The sequence below is a fragment of the Pecten maximus genome, chromosome 10 (genome assembly GCF_902652985.1).
Source record: "Pecten maximus chromosome 10, xPecMax1.1, whole genome shotgun sequence".
Lineage (NCBI taxonomy): Eukaryota > Metazoa > Mollusca > Bivalvia > Pectinida > Pectinidae > Pecten > Pecten maximus.
The window spans coordinates 21,660,620-21,681,363 of NC_047024.1; the positions used below are offsets into that span (position 1 = coordinate 21,660,620).

Here is a 20,744-nt window from a genome sequence, read left to right on the forward strand (position 1 = left end):
TAAGTCCAAATGCGGAAAAGCCCGAGGAGTTCCGGATTGTGCATGTCTAGTCGGTCGAGTAAAATAGTCCGCAATTTTAGGATTAAAAACAGCATTATTTTGTCAAAATAGAAGTATCAAGCATATCTGGTCTTTCATAAAATACAAGAATACATTATAAATTTACAACACTAGTTGATGCTCAGGTGAGTTGGCTACAGGTGAGTTTACAATCAACAGAAATTGAGGCTCAGATGAGTTGAAGACAACAGAAGTGATTCAATACCAAGTAACAACTGGATATTGAAATGAGTCAATGAGAACTAAAATCTGGACACTGAGGTCGAGTCAATAAGAATTAACAACTGGATATTGAAATGAGTCAATGAGAACTAACAACTGGATATTGAAATGAGTCAATGAGAACTAACAACTGGATACTCAGGTGAGTCAATAAGAATTAACAACTGGATATTGAAATGAGTCAATGAGAACTAACAACTGGATATTGAAATGAGTCAATAAGAATTAACAACTGGATACTAAGGTGAGTCAATGAGAACTAACAACTGGATACTGAGGTGAGTTAATAAGAACTAACAACTGGATACTGAGGTGAGTCAATAAGAACTAACAACTGGATACTGAGGTGAGTCAATAAGAACTAACAACTGGATACTGAGGTGAGTCAATAAGAACTAACAACTGGATACTGAGGTGAGTTAATAAAAGCTAACAACTGGATACTGAGGTGAGTCAATAAGAACTAACAACTGGATACTGATTTGAGTCAATGAGAACTAATAACTGGACACTGAGGTGAGTCAATGAGAACTAACAACTGGATACTGAGGTGAGACAATAAGAAGAAATAACTGGATACTGAGGTGAGTCAATCAGATCTAACAACTGGACACTGATTTGAGTCAATGAGAACTAATAACTGGACACTGAGGTGAGTCAATGAGAACTAACAACTGGATACTGAGGTGAGTCAATAAGAACAAACTACTGGATACTGAGGTGAGTCAATGAGATCTAACAACTGGATACTGAGGTGAGTCAATAAGAACTAACAACTGGATACTGAGGTGAGTCAATGAGAACAAACTACTGGATACTGAGGTGAGTCAATGAGATCTAACAACTGGATACTGAGGTGAGTCAATGAGATCTAACAACTGGATACTGAGGTGAGTCAATAAGAATTAACAACTGGATACTGAGGTGAGTCAATAAGAACTAACAACTGGATACTGAGGTGAGTCAATAAGAACTAACAACTGGATACTGAGGTGAGTCAATGAGAACTAACAACTGGATACTGAGGTGAGTCAATAAGAAGTAACAACTGGATACTGAGGTGAGTCAATAAGAAGTAACAACTGGATACTGAGGTGAGTCAATAAGAAGTAACAACTGGATACTGAGGTGAGTCAATAAGAAGTAACAACTGGATACTGAGGTGAGTCAATAAGAAGTAACAACTGGATACTGAGGTGAGTCAATGAGAAGCAACAACTGGATACTGAGGTGAGTCAATAAGAAGTAACAACTGGATACTGAGGTGAGTCAATGAGAACTGAAAACTGGATACTGAGGTGAGTCAATGAGAACTAACAAATAGACACTGAGGTGAGTCAATAAGATCAAACAACTGGATACTGAGGTGAGTCAATAAGATCAAACAACTGGATACTGAGGTGAGTCAATGAGATCAAACAACTGGATACTGAGGTGAGTCAATGAGAACTAACAAATAGACACTGAGGTGAGTCAATAAGAACTAACCACTGGATACTGAGGTGAGTCAAAATGAACTAACAGCTGGATACTGAGGTGAGTCAATATCATGTTATGACTGGGTTCTGAGATGAGTTAATAAGAAGTAACAATTGGATTCTGAGTCAATAAGAAGTAGTAACTGGATACTGAAGTGAGTCTATAATATATACCGATTCCACCACTAATTTACTTTTTATTCTTTTGATTGGTCGTCAGGGTAACCAAATGAACATTTACCATATAATGAACTTATCTAGATGTGGTTAACTGTGTCTTTGTGTGAATAAAACAATAAAATACAATTGGAAGAGCTATAATTATTTCAGTATACATATTTCATATTGAATAGTACCGCTGAAACATTTAAATAATTTATAAAGCACTTGATTGATTAAGATTAATTGGATTGTAGAGAAATTGAGGTGTAGAATATATTTCAGTCAGATTCAGTTGTACTCACCTGGGATGCTGTCAGATTATTGATATTATTATTACTTATTTCATTTATGTAGGCCCACCAAGATGCCCCGAGTCGTTAATATAACTGTGTCTATGTATCTGTATTGTCGTCCGCAGTTAATTATAATCCGTGATTATTTATTTATGTATATGTCGTCAGACGTAAACCGTGCTATATATGTATATGTAGTCAGCCGTTAATATTATAAGACTCTTTCATATGTGTATATGTAGGATAGGGATATTCCACCTGAGGGGTCACAAAATGTGGTGAAACCCGAGGCTTGCCGAGGGTTTTACCACATTTTGTGATCCCGAGGGTGGAATATCCCTATCCTACATACCACACATAATGAAAGAGTCTTTTTCTCTCTATATCATTACCGAATTTTCTGGCGAAAGTGTCCCTCAGCCATCCATTTTCTTCAATTTTTTAATTTCTTTATTTGACGTTTTTACTAAATATACTTGTGATATTCTGAAAGATCATACCCTATTTTGGCAAACTATGTTTGCACACAAATTTCATTCATTTTGGCAACTTCGTGTGTGAACCAGCGAACAGTGACTCTATACGAGTATTCGATCTTTTCTGTGACATAGGATTATATGTGTTTAACCGGTTGTCTTGATGGAATGACGAAGGTAGGTCAGTCAATAGGCTAACGATGATCATATTGAAAGGCTAGGATGGCAGTTAGTTTTCATGGTTACTCTACACAAATATAGACTCTGAGTTACAATTAAAATAAATATTTTTATATGAACATCGAGGAGTGTCATTTTTACCGAATGTTCGTTCATTTAAGAGCCAATTCCCAACTTCCAAATACACAGGTTACTGAGTTGGCCTAACAGTTACTGACAGTACAGTAGAGTAAACAAATTCCAGGGCCCCCTGCTGACGCAAACGGAACCATTTCATAGGTTGTGACGTTTGACATTTTCTTTTTTATATTTTTTTATGTATGGCTTTTATTTTACTTCCTGTCATTGCCAGGTGATTGTGTGTGTTTACATGTTTTTAATGACAAATGGCAAATCTGTCGGGTAGGCAAATCTGTATTGTACTGTAACTGTTACAACAGGCCTGTAGGCGTAGTCTAACTGTTTGTTACAGTAACAGAGTTATATGTTCGCTCAGATGAAATGTCTAATCGTTGAACCGTATAGCCCTATTGATTTACTGCTGATATGATATATATTTATCTAAGAATGTATGTATTTTTATAGTTAAGTCCAACGTTTCAAAACCGTCACACAGACGATAAGGACTGTCGGATGTGAACACAAGCAGACGACGTTGTGAGAGTTGTCCCCCTTGAACGCAGATTAATCCGCGCGCGTGAAATGCTATGTAAGATAGATTTATCTTACATAGCTATCTTACATGGGCAAACTCTATCCAACATGGCGAGATATGAGAGAAAACTGTATCTTATTGTATTTATGTATTAATGTCATATATATGTCATTAATATAATTATAACTTATTGTATTTGTGTATTTAAATGTCGTCGGTCATTAATATAACCATTACTTTTCAGGCCCACCTGGATGCTGCAAGCTTGTTGATAAAAAGTGTGTATAAGCCGCTAGAGGAAATGGCCACATACAAACAGAGTCAGGCTCAGCGTCTGAACGTGTTTCGGGAACACTTTGACAACACTTTACACAAAGTTCAGAACCAACTAGAACTGGTTAAGTATACAAAGTGAATTTGTGTTGTTATTGAAAGTACACAGGGCTACATAGATTGAATAGTGTATTGATAATGTGTTTTCTGTTATGAGGTATTACATAATGATAAGAAACGTCACCTTCTTTGTGAAGTTTAACTTTTCCTTGAATGATGCATGTTCTTGATATCTGATTTGACCACGCAGCACAGAGAATATATACAGTCTGTAATCATCATGAACATATCTCCATATGTAAATGCTTTGAACAAATGGGGAAAAAAAGGCCCATACAGAAAGTTTTGAACCATTGGGAAAAAGGTTTCCATATAAAAGTTTTGAACAAATTGGGGAAAGTTTTCATACAGAAAGTGTTTACCAATAAGGGTAAAGTTCTCATACAAAAAGTTTTGAACAAATTGGGGAAAAGGTCTCATTCAGAAAATTTGAACCATTTCGGAAAAAGTTTTCAATAAAAAAGTTTAAACCAGTTTAGGAAAAGGTTCTCATACAAAAAGTTTTGAACCAATTGGGGAAAAGTTCTCATACAGAAAATTTTATCCTTTTGGGGAAATGTTCTCCTACAGAAAGTTAAATCCATTTGGGGAAAAGTTCTCATACATGAAGTTTGAACCTAATAGCATCGGTAGGTATCAATGATAATATAAAGAACTAGTAAAAATAATTCAGAATTAGAAAACAATGTAAATAAGGGAATCTAAGATATTTTCTTCTCCTCGAACAAAGATAATAATTCTTTTGTTTTATTTGTCAGGCAGAAGAGGAGTATCGTAGTTCCTACTCACAGTACCAAGAGTGTAGTACACCTATATCCCGGGAAAATGCCAAAGTACAGTTCTATAATGCACACAACGAATATGTGTTCCAAATCAGGGCTTCCAACAGAACTATAGACGAATTTCAAATGGTTATACCAAAGGTTTTAGAGGTAAGAGGTTCCTAGTGAAATCTGTAAAATATCTTTACATGTTAATAAGAATTTTGGCTTATAAGTCAGCAGATGTAGTATATCATCAGGTTTTGCACACCATTATTAGGGTCCTGTAGCAAAGATACAGGTGCCCTATGGAAATCACTGTCCGTCCTTGTGTCTGGTTGAAACCTTCACATGAGCAAATGCAATTTTTGTCACAATTATCATTTTTTCACATCATGAGTATCTTGCTCTTTGGATAGTTGAATGTTAATTGCACTAAAAACCAACTGTCAGCTTTCACTATATAGAGTTATCAGTGAATGGTCAAACTGGACATTTTGAATTGAATATGGATATCACTCTGGACAGTACATCATACAAACAAAATTGAACGTGCATTAGATATAAACATTCTATCATAAAACATATACTTTTGTCATCATTATTATGATGCTGTTGCAGATTTATTAATATAAGTTGAATTTGTTGAAGAGTTCATCTTTAGGACAGATAAATTATACTGGTTGTAGTGACATACACTGTATCCTCATCTATATCACAATTAAACACAAGTGTACTTGATCTTCTTTTGAAATCCAATATATTGAAAATTATAAAATTTATTAATTTTGACGCTGTTGCACCTCCCAATCCAGATTGAGACATTTTTTTTTCATTTTTTTTTCTTTTGAGTTTCCATCACCTCCAAGGAATAAAAACGACAGGTATTTAGCATCATTGACAAATCAAAGAAGGACAAAACTGTAGTATGATGCCCTTTAATTCAAACTCCATCTGTATTAAAATGTGGTATTATTTTGACATTGAAAATGGATGTGTAATAAGAGGTAGCATACACCCTTAACTCTGACACCTGTCATTGATATAATGAGTACAAGAGAAAACACTAGTGATCACTGTCAATGTTTTCTATTACAGGAACTAGAAGAGATTTATATAGACACCAGTAATACCGTAAATGTGGCGATAGAGAGCCATGCTCTTCTACTGTTGACAAAGGTGAGAATGTCTTTGTACTGGAGTCAAAGCTGATATCAAAGCTTTGGTTTCTGAGTCTGAAATGGATCAATAATACAAGGATTCTCTTTAAAAGATATTAGTTTGTAAGAGTATAGACTTATTTACAAAATCCAGGAAATTATTTGTTGTATGTCAGGGAGTGAATTAGTACGGTTCTCTCAATATCTCTACTATCCAATTCTTTACTGGCTAAGATCATTGTGTGGTTTGTCCTTTCATGTGTTAATCTTTTCTTCTTTGTTGGAGAGTAATATTTCTTAATAGTTATTTCTTAATCTCAGAAAATTGAAACAAAACACATATCTACCGTTGTTAGCTCACCTGCCCAAAGAGCTTATGCCATGGTGCGGCGTCCGTCGTTCGTCCGTCGTCTTTGTCATCTGGCGGGCCTTCTTGCCGTCTGGCTTCAACTTTTTCCTTTAAACAACTTCTTCTCAAATCCAAGAGGCCAAGAGACCTCATATTGGTCATGTGTCATGCAGGGAGAAAGCACTGCCAAGTTTGTTCAAATGAATGACCTTGACCCTCAATCAAGGTCACAGGGGTAAAATATGCTGAAATCTTCAAACAACTTCTTCTTAATATCCAAGAGGCCCAGGACTTGATATTGGGCTTGTAGCAAGCTTGGGTGAAGGGCTACCAAGTTTGCTCAAATAAACGACCTTTACCTACATTCAAGGTCACAGGGGTCAAATATGCTAGAATCTTTAAATGACATCTTCTTAATAACAAAGAGGCCCAGGGACTTGTTATTAAGCCTGTAGCAAGTTTGGGTGAAGGGCTACCAAGTGTGATCGAATGAAATACCTTGATACACATTCAAGGTCACATGGGTCAAATAGGCTGAAATATAAAAAAAAAAAAAAAACCCACTTCTTCTCAATAACCAAAAGTCCCAGGGACTTAATATTGGGCTTGTAGCATGCTGGGGTGAAGGGCTACGTTCGTTCAAATTTATAACCTTGACCTACAGTGCATTAAAAGTCACAGGGGTAAAAAAGGTTTAAATCTTGAAACAATTATTGCTCGCTAGCAAAAGAGACCTGATATTAGGTCAATTGAATACTGGAATGAAGGACTAGAAAATTTGTCAAAAGATGTACCATAGCTACATTGTAGACACTCACATTAAAGTCATGCAAGGCTGCAATATGAGATCAAATAAGTTAAATTTCAAAAGTACATTTCATCAAAAATTATTTTAAGTAAACCTTTATTATATGTATACCACAAGCCAGTGTGGCAGTGGGCTGTTGTTGAAAACTACTCCTACTAATGTAACATGTAAAAGTTGATATAAGTTGAGGTCAAAGTTCAAATGATATTTTGCTTGTCCAGAACACTGGTTTCAGGTTCCAGAAAAAACTCACTATCAATACTATATACTGTAACCATGATAGATGATTTCCATGGGAATTGGTTGGTAAGTTAGTAACTGGTTTACCACCTGCGTGACTCAATCACCCCAATCAGTCAGGAGAGAAAAGTTAAAATTAAAAGTCAGAAATATATTTTGGAGCCTGCATGGTTTCCTTAATATCATAAAATTTTTAATGAGTCTTTATAGACCAACAAAATATATGTTATGCATTGCTGTTATTAAGTTGTGTGCTGTACGTGTAACATTTTCTTGGCCCTTACCCAAATGCTAATAAAGCTACAACATTTCTCTTGCATGTACAATTAAAGAGACGTTAATTCAGTGTTTCATGATCAGCATATGGAAATTGATTCAAAATGTTTGGCTAAGATTCAAAAATCAAATTTACAAATTAATAAAGAAATTTGGGGGGTTCATTATGGAATTTTCAGTACTAAATTCACTTCAAATGTAAAACACATGCAAGTCTATGAATGCTTGTATGAACTTTTTAAATTCTATCTTACTGAACACCATTGATGATTCACTTGATAAACCAAACAAAGTGATGCCATACCTTGTGTCAGGCATTATTTTCCTTGACCTTGCTAATGATCAACCCAAGTATATCGAATCTCCAGATTAAAAGGGAACACCTAATAGAAGGAAAGGGTATATTTTCAACAATCCATTCTAAATTGTCGATGCATGTAGGGCAACACAACTTTACATGCTTGCCCATTGTATGATTTGTATGATGTGACTATATTTCAATCTTCTCTCTAGCTTCTTTCTTTCTAAAATCATTTCTCTTACTAATGTCTCCCCTTGAAACGGCCTGATATGATTGGCCCTTGGGAGTTTGCCAATGTAAGGAAGCATACAGGTTCTGTTCAACAGATTGATGCATCAAAAGCATTAAAATTGTACATGATACTGAGCATCGAAAGTAATACACTATGAAGCAAAACTGGTCAGTCCTGCAATTAGTATACCCGATAGTTGATCGGAGATGTCATGTAAATGACATTACATTTCTGTGAAAACTCAAAATTCTTGCGTTAAATCCTTACCACCTTAAGTGAAATTATCATATTAACATGTTTTTGAAGAATTACAACCAAGGAACCACTCAAAATTTATATCTTTACAGGCCAATGAACAACACAAGCGATTTGAGGAGCTGCTGAAGGTCTGTCGACAGGTCAACCCTCAGTTAGATATATCATGGTATGTCGAGGCCCTCAACCCGGAGTGTCCTCGGCTAGAACTTCATCACCCTTGCTTCCAACCAGCTGACATCGCCATTATCAACTCAGAGGTATGTATAGAGGCTTCAGCGTTTGAGGTCAGGGGTCAAAAGTGTGCATGGGTATAGAGTTTAGCATGATGTGGTAGTTCAAGGTTAGGGGCGGAAAGTTAGAGTTGTCGGAATGTTAAACTGTATAGTCAGTAATATTTGTGGAGGTTTTATTTTCACTACAGTTACACTCACTAAATAAAATGCAAAAATCAAAAAAAATTGTGAATATTCTTTATATGTATTTTCTCTATAGATAACATACAGATTGAAGTCTTGATTGTAGAGTTTTGACAAGGCAGTGTTATGTTGTCGATACTCTTAAACCTACCCAGTGGACACAAAACGTTCGGAGAACGTCCGGAAAACGTCCTATTCAGGTCACAACGTCCGGGACTTTCCTACAACGGTGTGAGAACGTTTTATGTCAAACGTTCGTGCAACGTTAGCTTTTGACGTTGTGACAACGTTGTAACAAGGTTTTAATGCAAACTTTGTGTATTTGTTGTTAATTTTAAACGGCTTGCAAGTTTACATCAATGCCAAAGACATACCGAACAAAAACATCAAATTTCATGATAAAGATAAATTTAATTATCTAATTTGCTCGAAATTTTATTTGTCAATAATGAATATGTTTAGATTAGTTTAAAAGCAACCTACGTCGCCTATAATGTGCCCTAATTATATAATATCGATCATTGATCCTTTCCTGATCCAATTTTGCTGTAAGACCTCCTTCAATACAAATAAATGTGATCAAACGAACTTACAAGGTTACGATAACAAATCGGTGTTACCTCCCTTTATGTTGCAATATATATCCGCCAGGGGGCAATGCAAACATTCGCATTCATTTCAAAAACATTTTTTTAAACGACTTTAATTTCAGTTTTAACTGCATGAAAATATCATGTTTTGGTTGAAACCGTTGCAATTATTTTCGGGAAAAGAAATAGATAGAGAGAAGAAAAAAGAGTATTGATATTTGCGCGGTAATTTTAACTTCCGGTTCTTTGTTCTGCAAACACACGTGGGCCGTACACACACACATTTCAATCGGACTGTGACTTGCTATACTGGATTATGTATTTGCTTTCAAAATAACATATGGAATCAGCTTTCTTCCCGAATACAGATCAGTAACTCAAGGTAAGTTCTATATGATTCGTATTTTGTTAATTACACTGCGTTTGATTTTGACTTGTGTTTATTTACAAACAGATCGGGCATGCTATGATTTATCTTCACGTACGTAAGTACAACGGATGTACGTTTTTGGTATCACCGGGCATAAGTTTAGTTTCACGCATATTTGTTAACCGAGCACGTTATGATATATTGCCGAAAAGTTTACGGTATATCAATAATAATTGTTTGATTGTTTTTCTATTTACAGATTAAATGGTGATAACTGTATGCACCGAGGTAATCAGAGACATCAGATAGGAGTGATGGGAGGAGTGCAAGCACATGGACACATGGAAATAAAGACATTAAAATAATGTTTAAAAAAACTTGAGTTTTTGTTGTTCATAATATGTAACAATAGTAGAAAAGAAAAAAATACGACGTTGTGACAACGTCTATACAACGTAAATAAAACGTTGCCACATCGTAACTCAGTAACGTTGTGGGAACGTTGTATGAAAACGTTCCCCAAACTTTCATTTGCAACATTACTACAACCTAAATGCAACGTTGCATCCTGACGTAACTGCAACGTTCTCCAGACGTTATGTGCCCACTGGGTAGCTAGCTCAGACAACTACAATATGAAATATCAGCTCTATACAAAATTACAATTGTACAGTTCTGTGATATTTTGCTGGTAGGATGAGGTAGAGCTAGGTTTTGGGGGTTGTACAACACGAGGATAAGGGGAGGGAAGTGATGATAGAGTTTAACTCGCAAGGTCACATGTTTTATACTGCAGATTTACCTTTTAGGGTTTTTTGGTTAGTTTTAGAGGGGTTGATGAGGATTCAGGGTTTGAGGTAATTCATTTCAAAGTAAATGTCTCAAGTATGACGTTGAGGGATATATTAAAGTGAAAGTGAGAGGTTGGAACAAGATATCCTGCGCCGTCTATGGTAGCAAGAAAGACAACTCTTGCATGAGTTTGTAAGATGGATAAAGAGTAATGAAAACAACATTGAATGGGAGACTATAGGAGCTGTTTTTCATTTAATGGCAATTAAGTTGAATGGGAGACTATAGGAGCTGTTTTTCATTTAATGGCAATTAAGTCAGAATTAGCTCTGGAAAGTCTTAGCATATACATTTATATAAATACATATACATTTATATAAATACATATACATTTATATAAATACGATTTTTATTTTTATTTCCTTATTTCTTATACATTATGTTATCAAAGTGTACATTATTTCAGGAATAAAGATAAAAAAATATTTAGAAAATACCCTGTAGATGATATATTATACAGTAAAACATACATGTATGTCTGTAACAAATCTTTTGGGCCAAAGATATTAGTTCATCATAAGCATAGTTTGTTATAAGTATGAATACTAACAATAATGATAGTCAAGAACTAAGGAAATACAATGAAATGCAACTATAACAGTAGACTTATTTCCGGATGATATAGATATAAAAAAAATAAAAAATAAACAGCTACACGAGTTAGTTTGCAAATTTTAGGAGTTATATTTAAAGAAATAATACAACAGTTGTTTGCTTGATAAAAACAGTTCAGTACCAGGTAACTACAAAGGGACATTTAAATCACAACTACGTACTCACTTAACTTACCTAGAGTCAGGTATCATGTCACGCTGTTGTGTAAGAAAGGTGGCGCCACCTAGGTGTGACGACTGCCTGATGGCCAATACCTTATATGGTTAATAGTTAGTGTTGATATTTACATAAACAGGCCAAGAAATTGTTCTATGTTCATAGGCATTAATTCGTAATGTGAAATTTGTTATGTATTTGAAATTTATGTACAAATGATATGGCATTTGGCGATGAAGGAAAAAACACTATGTACTTTAAAGTCATGAATTTTATGAAGCATATTCGTTATAAACATGTTTAACTGAAAACTGCATGAATATGAACATTCCAAGTGTAATCATCAGAATGTTAATTAGTTATGATTGTGACAACAATTTATTTATAATTTATGATTAAAGCCTATCTGTGTTAATGAGGACTCAAGAATTTGACGCCTCAAGGTTAATTAATTACCATGAGTGACCACATTGGTCGAATACTGAGAGGCATTCTGTGTAAACTTCTCTGGTTCCAGGTTCGATTCCCAGCCTGGTTGTTGCATTTTCCCCTTACTTTAACAATTTGCTAGAAATAAATACTCATGGCGGCTAATAGGTAAAATACTGTCTTTAAGTGTGATTGTAAGAAACTACATGCCGAAACAAATATTTTGGTATTTTACATGTCTGTTTGTGTGCAAATCTTTAGATATCTATTCGTGTTTGAAATTTAACATTATTCTGCTATATATTAGATGACCCATCATTGAGTCCATTGCTATTGAAGATCATAAAAAACCTTTTAAAAAATGATTATAGCAAAAGTAGACTGGGTTAGGGCTGATGTCCGATGGTGATAATGAGGTGTGGTTAGAATGTTTATTTTGGAGTTTTGGAACTTCCAGAGTTTGAAATCTGTCTGCTTGTAGAACTTTTCATCTCCGATATCTGTATGTTGCACTTATTGTGAATTAAAGTTTTAAATTTCTCAGCTGAGCTTGAGGCTATAATCATAGCATTACACAGGCTACTTACTGTCTTTGGTAGACTGAGTATCACTATCTTAATTAGAAACATAAAAAAAAAACGTAACAAAATAAGTATTTATATGAAAGTGGAAAGGAGAACAGAAGACATAACCTTTCATCAAATATAGTGTTGTGTATTTCAAGGGACATAACTCCTGTTCTTTGCTGTCGGAGTGTTGGATGAAGGGACATAACTCTGATGATATTGTGTCTGTATGATCCATGTTAATCGATTTGCTCCATATGTGATATAAAATAGTAGATACATGCTGTGTCAGTACACTCTGCACCAGGCATTGTATTAAAATATATATATCGCCCACATAAAGATGCTGTACAAGCTTTTATACATTTAGTTAATTCATGTGGAGCGATATAATATGTGAGAAATGTTTATTGAACCAGTACACTATGTAATTCATCATGCTATTGTTTGGTATAATTGGCTGCTTACCAGAGGAACTTGATGACAAACAATGGAGAATTAAGTTAATGTTTTTTTGTATGTGCACAGTCATCACCTGTAAATACATGAAGTGTCAAATCCAGCCATCAAACAGCATTGATTGAGTGACTAAATTACTAAAATTCTAACCAAATTAACAACAGGATCAGAAATAATCATCCCTAAGTCAGCATCACAACAATGTTTGATCTTATAGTGAATCTGTTAGGAATCTGCAGTGAAGTGGGTATAGAGAGTGGTGACAGTATATACAGGTTTGATGTGCATTATCAGCCCAGGAATGTAGATCTCTTCGTCAAGTCTGTACACAATTAGACCGGGGGACACTACAACGAGAACCAGCTGTAGAATTCACTCTCATACGACTATACCTACCATGTGTTTTATCAGTGTGTAGCGAGGATTAGTTATATAAATACATCAGTGTAGTGAGACCTGGTTATATTGATATCTGTGTAGTGAGGCTTGTTATATTGATATCTGTGTAGTGAGGCTTGTTATATTGCTATCTGTGTAGTAAGGCTTGTTATATTGATATCTGTGTAGTGAGGCTTGGTTATATTGATATCTGTGTAGTGAGGCTTGTTATATTGCTATCTGTGTAGTAAGGCTTGTTATATTGCTATCTGTGTAATGAGACCTTGTTATATTGATATCTGTGTAGTGAGGCTTGTTATATTGCTATCTGTGTAGTAAGGCTTGTTATATTGATATCTGTGTAGTGAGGCTTGGTTATATTGATATCTGTGTAGTGAGGCTTGTTATATTGCTATCTGTGTAGTAAGGCTTGTAATATTGATATCTGTGTAGTGAGGCTTGGTTATATTGATATCTGTGTAGTGAGGCTTGTTATATTGCTATCTGTGTAGTAAGGCTTGTTATATTGATATCTGTGTAGTGAGGCTTGTTATATTGATATCTGTGTAGTAAGGCTTGTTATATTGATATCTGTGTAGTGAGACTTGGTTATATTGATATCTGTGTAGTAAGGCTTCGTTATATTGATATCTGTGTAGTGAGACTTGGTTATATTGATATCTGTGTAGTGAGACTTGGTTATATTGATATCTGTGTAGTGAGGCTTGTTATATTGATATCTGTGTAGTGAGTCTTGGTTATATTGATATCTGTGTAGTGAGACTTGTTATGTTGATATCTGTGTAGTGAGACCTGGTTATATTGATATCTGTGTAGTGAGACGTGTTATATTGATATCTGTGTAGTGAGACTTGGTTATATTGATATCTGTGTAGTGAGACTTGTTATGTTGATATCTGTGTAGTGAGACTTGGTTATATTGATATCTGTGTAGTGAGACGTGTTATATTGATATCTGTGTAGTGAGACTTGGTTATATTGATATCTGTGTAGTGAGACTTGTTATGTTGATATCTGTGTAGTGAGACTTGGTTATATTGATATCTGTGTAGTGAGACGTGTTATATTGATATCTGTGTAGTGAGACTTGGTTATATTGATATCTGTGTAGTGAGACTTGGTTATATTGATATCTGTGTAGTGTGACCTGGTTATATTGATATCTGTGTAGTGAGGCTTAGTTATATTGATATCTGTGTAGTGAGACTTGTTATATTGATATCTGTGTAGTAAGGCTTGTTATATTGATATCTGTGTATTGAGTCTTGGTTATATTGATATCTGTGTAGTGAGACCTTGTTATATTGATATCTGTGTAGTGAGACTTGGTTATATTGATATCTGTGTAGTGAGGCTTGGTTATATTGATATCTGTTTAGTGAGGCTTGGTTATATTGATATCTGTGTAATGAAACCTTGTTATTTTGATATATATATTACGCTATGTATGAATATGTTTCAATAGATATCTGAGCAATATGATATATGTATATGCACCAATTGTATGCCACACTCAAATGCTGCTTAATGCGTCAATATATCGAGGGTGAGATAAAAAATATTGAAAGACGTTTGATGTTGTCCCCAGGTTAATACTGTCTGCTTTCTGATAAGGATGCTAGATTTCTATGCTATTTGGAAGACCATTTGGTTATAGGCAAATCACAGACATGCATACCCCCTCCCCCGAATATGACGTCGACAACATTGTCGGAATTTATGAAAAAAAATGGCAGCCAATCATTATCCGTGTTATATTGCGACCTTGTGGACATTTACTTAGAGATGTAGAGTTGTTTGTGACGTGCCCGGGAAATACTAACATGTGTCTGTTAGATGTGTACCAGTGACACTGAGGGGACTGTATGTCTACTAGATGTTTGTCTGTGATTATATACACAGACTGCTGTGTACACGCGTCATAGAACATCACATACTGATCTCATTTGTTATACCCCATTGGGTATGACAGAGAGAAAAAAGTCAGAGATTGACGCACACATGACATCAGAGATACGAACACGCGACATCAGAAGTACGCACACAAGACGTCAGATGTTCACACAAACAACAGCAAAGATACGCACACAAGATGTCAGAGGTTCACACACACAACATCAGAGATACGCAAACACAACATTAGAGATACGCACACAAGACGTCAGAAATACGCACACACAACATCAGAGATACGCAAACACAACATCAGAGATATTCACACATAGCATCAGAAATACGCACACACAACATCAGAGATATTCACACATAGCATCAGAAATATGCACACACAACATCAGAGATATTCACACATAGCATCAGAAATACGCACACACAACATCAAGGATACGCACACAAGACTTCAGAAGTTCACACACATGTCATCACAGTTTGTACACATGACATAGTAATTCACACACATGACATCAGGTTCGAACATATGTCATGAAAGTTTCACACACATGACATCAGAGGTCCAAAACATGTCATGAGAGACCCACACATATGACATCAGAGGTTCATGCATGTCATCAAAGGTCCACACAGATGACATCAGAGGTTCACAAACATGACATCAACGGTTCACAGACCTGACATAAGGGTTATATATATATATATATATAACAAGACATGACACATGATATCAGGACTATAAACATGATATCTAGACTATGCACATGACATCTAGACTATACACATGACATCTAGACTATACATGACATCTAGACTATACTCATGACATCAGGACTATACACATGACATCTAGACTATATACATGACATCTAGACTATACACATGACATCTAGACTATACACATGACATCTAGACTATACACATGACATCAGGACTATACACATGACATCTAGACTATACACATGACATCTAGACTATACACGACATCTAGACTATACACATGATATCTAGACTATACACATGACATCTAGACTATATACATGACATCAGGACTATAAACATGACATCAGGACTATACACATGACATCTAGACTATACACATGCCATCTAGACTATACACATAACATCTAAACTATGCACATGACATTTAGACTATACACATGACATCTAGACTATACACATGACATCTAGACTATACACATGCCATCTAGACTATACACATGACATCTAGACTATACACATGCCATCTAGACTATATACATGACATCTAGACTATACACATGATATCAGGACTATACACATGACATCTAGACTATACACATTACATCTAGACTATACACATGTGTATCTAGACTATACACATGACATCTAGACTATACACATGACATCTAAACTATGCACATGACATTTAGACTATACACATGCCATCTAGACTATACACATGACATCTAGACTATACACATGACATCTAGACTATACACATGACATCTAGACTATACACATTACATCTAGACTATACACATGACATCTAGACTATACACATGACATCTAGACTATATACATGACATCTAGACTATACACATGATATCAGGACTATACACATGACATCAGGACTATACACATGACATCTAGACTATACACATGACATCTAGACTATACACATGCCATCTAGACTATACACATGACATCTAGACTATACATGACATTTAGACTATAAACATGACATCAGGACTATACACATGACATCTAGACTATACACATGACATCTAGACTATACACATGATATCTAGACTATACACATGCCATCTAAACTGTACACATGACATCTAGACTATACACATGACATCTAGACTATATACATGACATCTAGACTATACATGACATCTAGACTATACACATGACATCTAGACTATACACATGACATCTAGAATATACACATGATATCTAGACTATACACATGACATCTAGACTATACACATGACATCTAGACTATACACATGACATCAGGACTATACACATGACATCTAGACTATACACATGCCATCTAGACTATGCACATGACATCTAGACTATACACATGATATCTAGACTATACACATGAAATTTAGACTATACACATGATATCAGGACTATACACATGACATCTAGACTATACACATGACATCAGGACTATATACATGACATCTAGACTATATACATGACATCAGGACTATAAACATGACATCAGGACTATACACATGCCATCTAGACTATACACATGCCATCTAGACTATACACATAACATCTAAACTATGCACATGACATTTAGACTATACACATGACATCTAGACTATACACATGACATTTAGACTATACACATGCCATCTAGACTATACACATAACATCTAAACTATGCACATGACATTTAGACTATACACATGACATCTAGACTATACACATGACATTTAGACTATACACATGACATCTAGACTATACACATGACATCTAGACTACACACATAATATATCTAGACTATATACATGACATTTAGACTAAAAACACCATGCAAAATGTGATCAAATCCTGGTTAAGTCACTTTCTCAAAACGGTGGTGACAATTAAATCACTAGGCATATCAATGAGCATCAAACATGTCCAACTTCATTACACACAAGGACACGGAGATGAGATCACGATGCCGTCCAAAACTTTCCTGTGGTCTTATCAGCCTGCATCTCTCAAAACCCAATGTTGTCAGTTTTTTTTACATCTGCTGTTTACATCTGTTGCTGAAATTATAGTAATGAGTACAGAACTTGAATATCCAATCAACTTGGGCATATAAGCACCATAGGTAGGCAAAGCAGGGATGTTGCTATCTAGAAATGGAAAATTAACAAATGGGAAATTGAAATCCTTTGTTGGTTGGGTTTGACATTTGATGTAGTATGTTAGATGTTTGACCGATTTTCTGTGTTATGTGTATTAAAATAGAAATTGTATATCAATATTTAACAATTTTTTGATTTTATCAGCATTTAATCAAAATTTTAATTATATACATCAACATTTTATCAGTTTTTTAATGGTCTGTCTAAATTGAAACTTTGCCACCAATTGTTGTTCCAATTTTTTAATTTAACATAATGGCCAGCGGTATGGTACATAACATTCCCAATCAAAGGTGTTCTTTATCAAGACAAATATTTACATTTTCCCTATGGGTAGATATTTGTTTGGTCTGTCACATTAACTAGAATGGTGGATTGATATAACACTTATCCAGCTTAAAGATGTGTAAATATGTGCTAAGTACAAGCAGCCCAAAGAACCATCACTATCCACATATCCCAGAGGCTATTAGAGCGCTCTCATTTGGTCTACTAATTAGGCAGAAGGATATGCATTAGAGTACTGACTATATCTCAGGCGAGTAATTTGTGTAACAGATAAACCTAATTACCCTTAGTAGTGAATATATACCAATGGTTTGACCAGTCTAAAACACAGAGCAGAATGGATATTTGGAATATTTTTTCTCTCCAATGAAAAGTTGTAAAAGCGAAAATATAGTTATATGTTTCTTTTCCGACTGTGCTGTCGTGGTCAACTTTTCCTTTGCTGAAAAATGTAAACGTCCAACTTAAACCTTTGGTATATATACATATATCAAGTTAAATCAATGAGTAGACGTACATCTCACCCCCCATATAGTTTCTAATTAAAACTTCCTTAATACTTACAAAGTGGGACATTCAGGCAAGAGTTGTGATGATGCATTATTCTTGATTTTACAATGAATCTTTGTACATATAATTGTTTCCAAAACACATAACAGGAAGATAACATGGAAATTTTACTTCAGTTTTACATCTTTAATGTTATGAAAAAATAATTCTGACATTAAAAAAAGAAAAAAAATTCTCATGATTATCTCCCCTTGGTAAACTCTTCACCCATGAATGCATGATTGCTATTGGTATAAGATAAAGTAGAATAGAAGAGGGTTTGGCCAGCCATACATTTATCCATGTCTAATTGTTCATGGATGATGTTTGGTGTGATGTATATGTCTGCTGTGTGAAAGTAGTGTTTTTCACGTCGCCAAGGACAATTTCCATCGCCATGGTTACCTATATGATTCAGGCCAATCTCCATCAGACATCAGTTTTCAACTCACTGTGTAGACGACAAAAAATGATAAAACGAAAAAAAAAATCCCTAATAAAAGTTGCAACAGACACTTGACTTAGTTTTCAGTCGTTGATATTATCGGATAAAACAATGAGATGTGTATACACTTGAGGCTGATATTTTTCTGCTAAGAAAATATTGGTAAGTTAAAGTGTTTAAAGGATAGATTAATCGTTAAGATTTGACACACAAAAAAAGTGTATTTATTTAACCCTTCGTTAGGGCATATAGCTAGTGTTCTGTTTGTATGTACGTATGTATGATAACCTTTTTCAACTCTCTAAGGACTTAATTTTTAAACAGATTTTGATCGAACTTCATATATTGGCCAAGTATATGAGAATTATTACCTGGAACAAGTTTGTGTTTCAGATGGAAAGGTCAAGGTCATGGTTACTGCAGAATTGATTGAAAATCTTTTCCATTGCTCTAAGCACTTAATTTTTAAACAGATTTTGATCAGCCTTCATATATTGGTCAAGTATGAGAATTAATACCTAGAAGGAGTTTGTGTTTCAGATGATAAGGTCAAGGTCGTGGTTGCCCTGGTACGAAATATTGAATATGATTGTTATCACTCTAGTGACTTAACATAATTTTTAAACAGATTTATGAAACAGATTTTTATCAATATAATATATTGGTCAAGTATTTGAATACCTAAAATGAGTTTGTGTTGGCATGTGAGGGGATTTGTATCACGTGCAATGCCTTCTGCTAGAATTAAATATTCAGCTGAAAACCTTAGTAGTGCTCTGAGTATCGATGGCTAATATGTTTGTCTCGTGAAGTTTTCGGAAATTTAACATTTTCAACTGAAAAGTTCGGAAATGTCACCTAGAATTGATCCATATGTCACCTGGAGTCAGATCGGGATTTGACCTTTGTTTTGATTAGCTGCATGAGGAAGGTCAAGAAACATTAACGACATTGTCTATTTATAATCAGAAACTAAACCTAATCAGATTCTAAAATTCTGCTGAAGAAAAATTTCATTCTTTGTAGATTATTAAATATATAATAGAATACTGATTGTTAAATTTGTAATATAGATCCCAATCGTTAAATTTGTAATATAGATCCCGATTGTTAAATATGTAATAGAATACCGATTGTTAAATTTGAATTAGAATGCCAATTGTTAAATTTGAAATAGAATACTGATTATTAAATGTGTAATAGCTGATTATTAGATATGTAATACAATAAAGATTGTGGAATTTGTAATAGACAACTGATCAATAAATTTGTAATATAGGATACTGATTGTTAAATTCGTAATAGAATACCAAATTCCAAATTTGAAATAAAATACTAATTATCAAATTTGAAAAAGAACATCAATAGTTAATATCATCGACATTAAAGGCTTAGTCAACCAGCAGACTTCCATTAATTAAATCCTCCTCCTATCTCTCTACCTGTACCTGGTATGTATATTAGAACTAGTTGAGTAGAGTCCATATTCCTGTGTTATGGTATGCCGTATGCAAGATTTTTTAAA

General features: G+C 34.7%; 1 protein-coding gene across 2 annotated transcripts in view; it reads left to right on the forward strand.

Moving 5' to 3' along the window:
- LOC117336254 overlaps nucleotides 1–20,744 on the forward strand; it is a 237,161-nt gene that overhangs the window by 65,548 nt on the left and 150,869 nt on the right. For both annotated transcript variants that reach the window (XM_033896729.1, XM_033896728.1), the window contains exons 5-8: nucleotides 3,771–3,923; nucleotides 4,678–4,851; nucleotides 5,779–5,859; nucleotides 8,394–8,561. In XM_033896729.1, coding sequence (XP_033752620.1) covers nucleotides 3,771–3,923; nucleotides 4,678–4,851; nucleotides 5,779–5,859; nucleotides 8,394–8,561 — 576 coding nt within the window. The remainder of the gene's footprint in view (nucleotides 1–3,770; nucleotides 3,924–4,677; nucleotides 4,852–5,778; nucleotides 5,860–8,393; nucleotides 8,562–20,744) is intronic.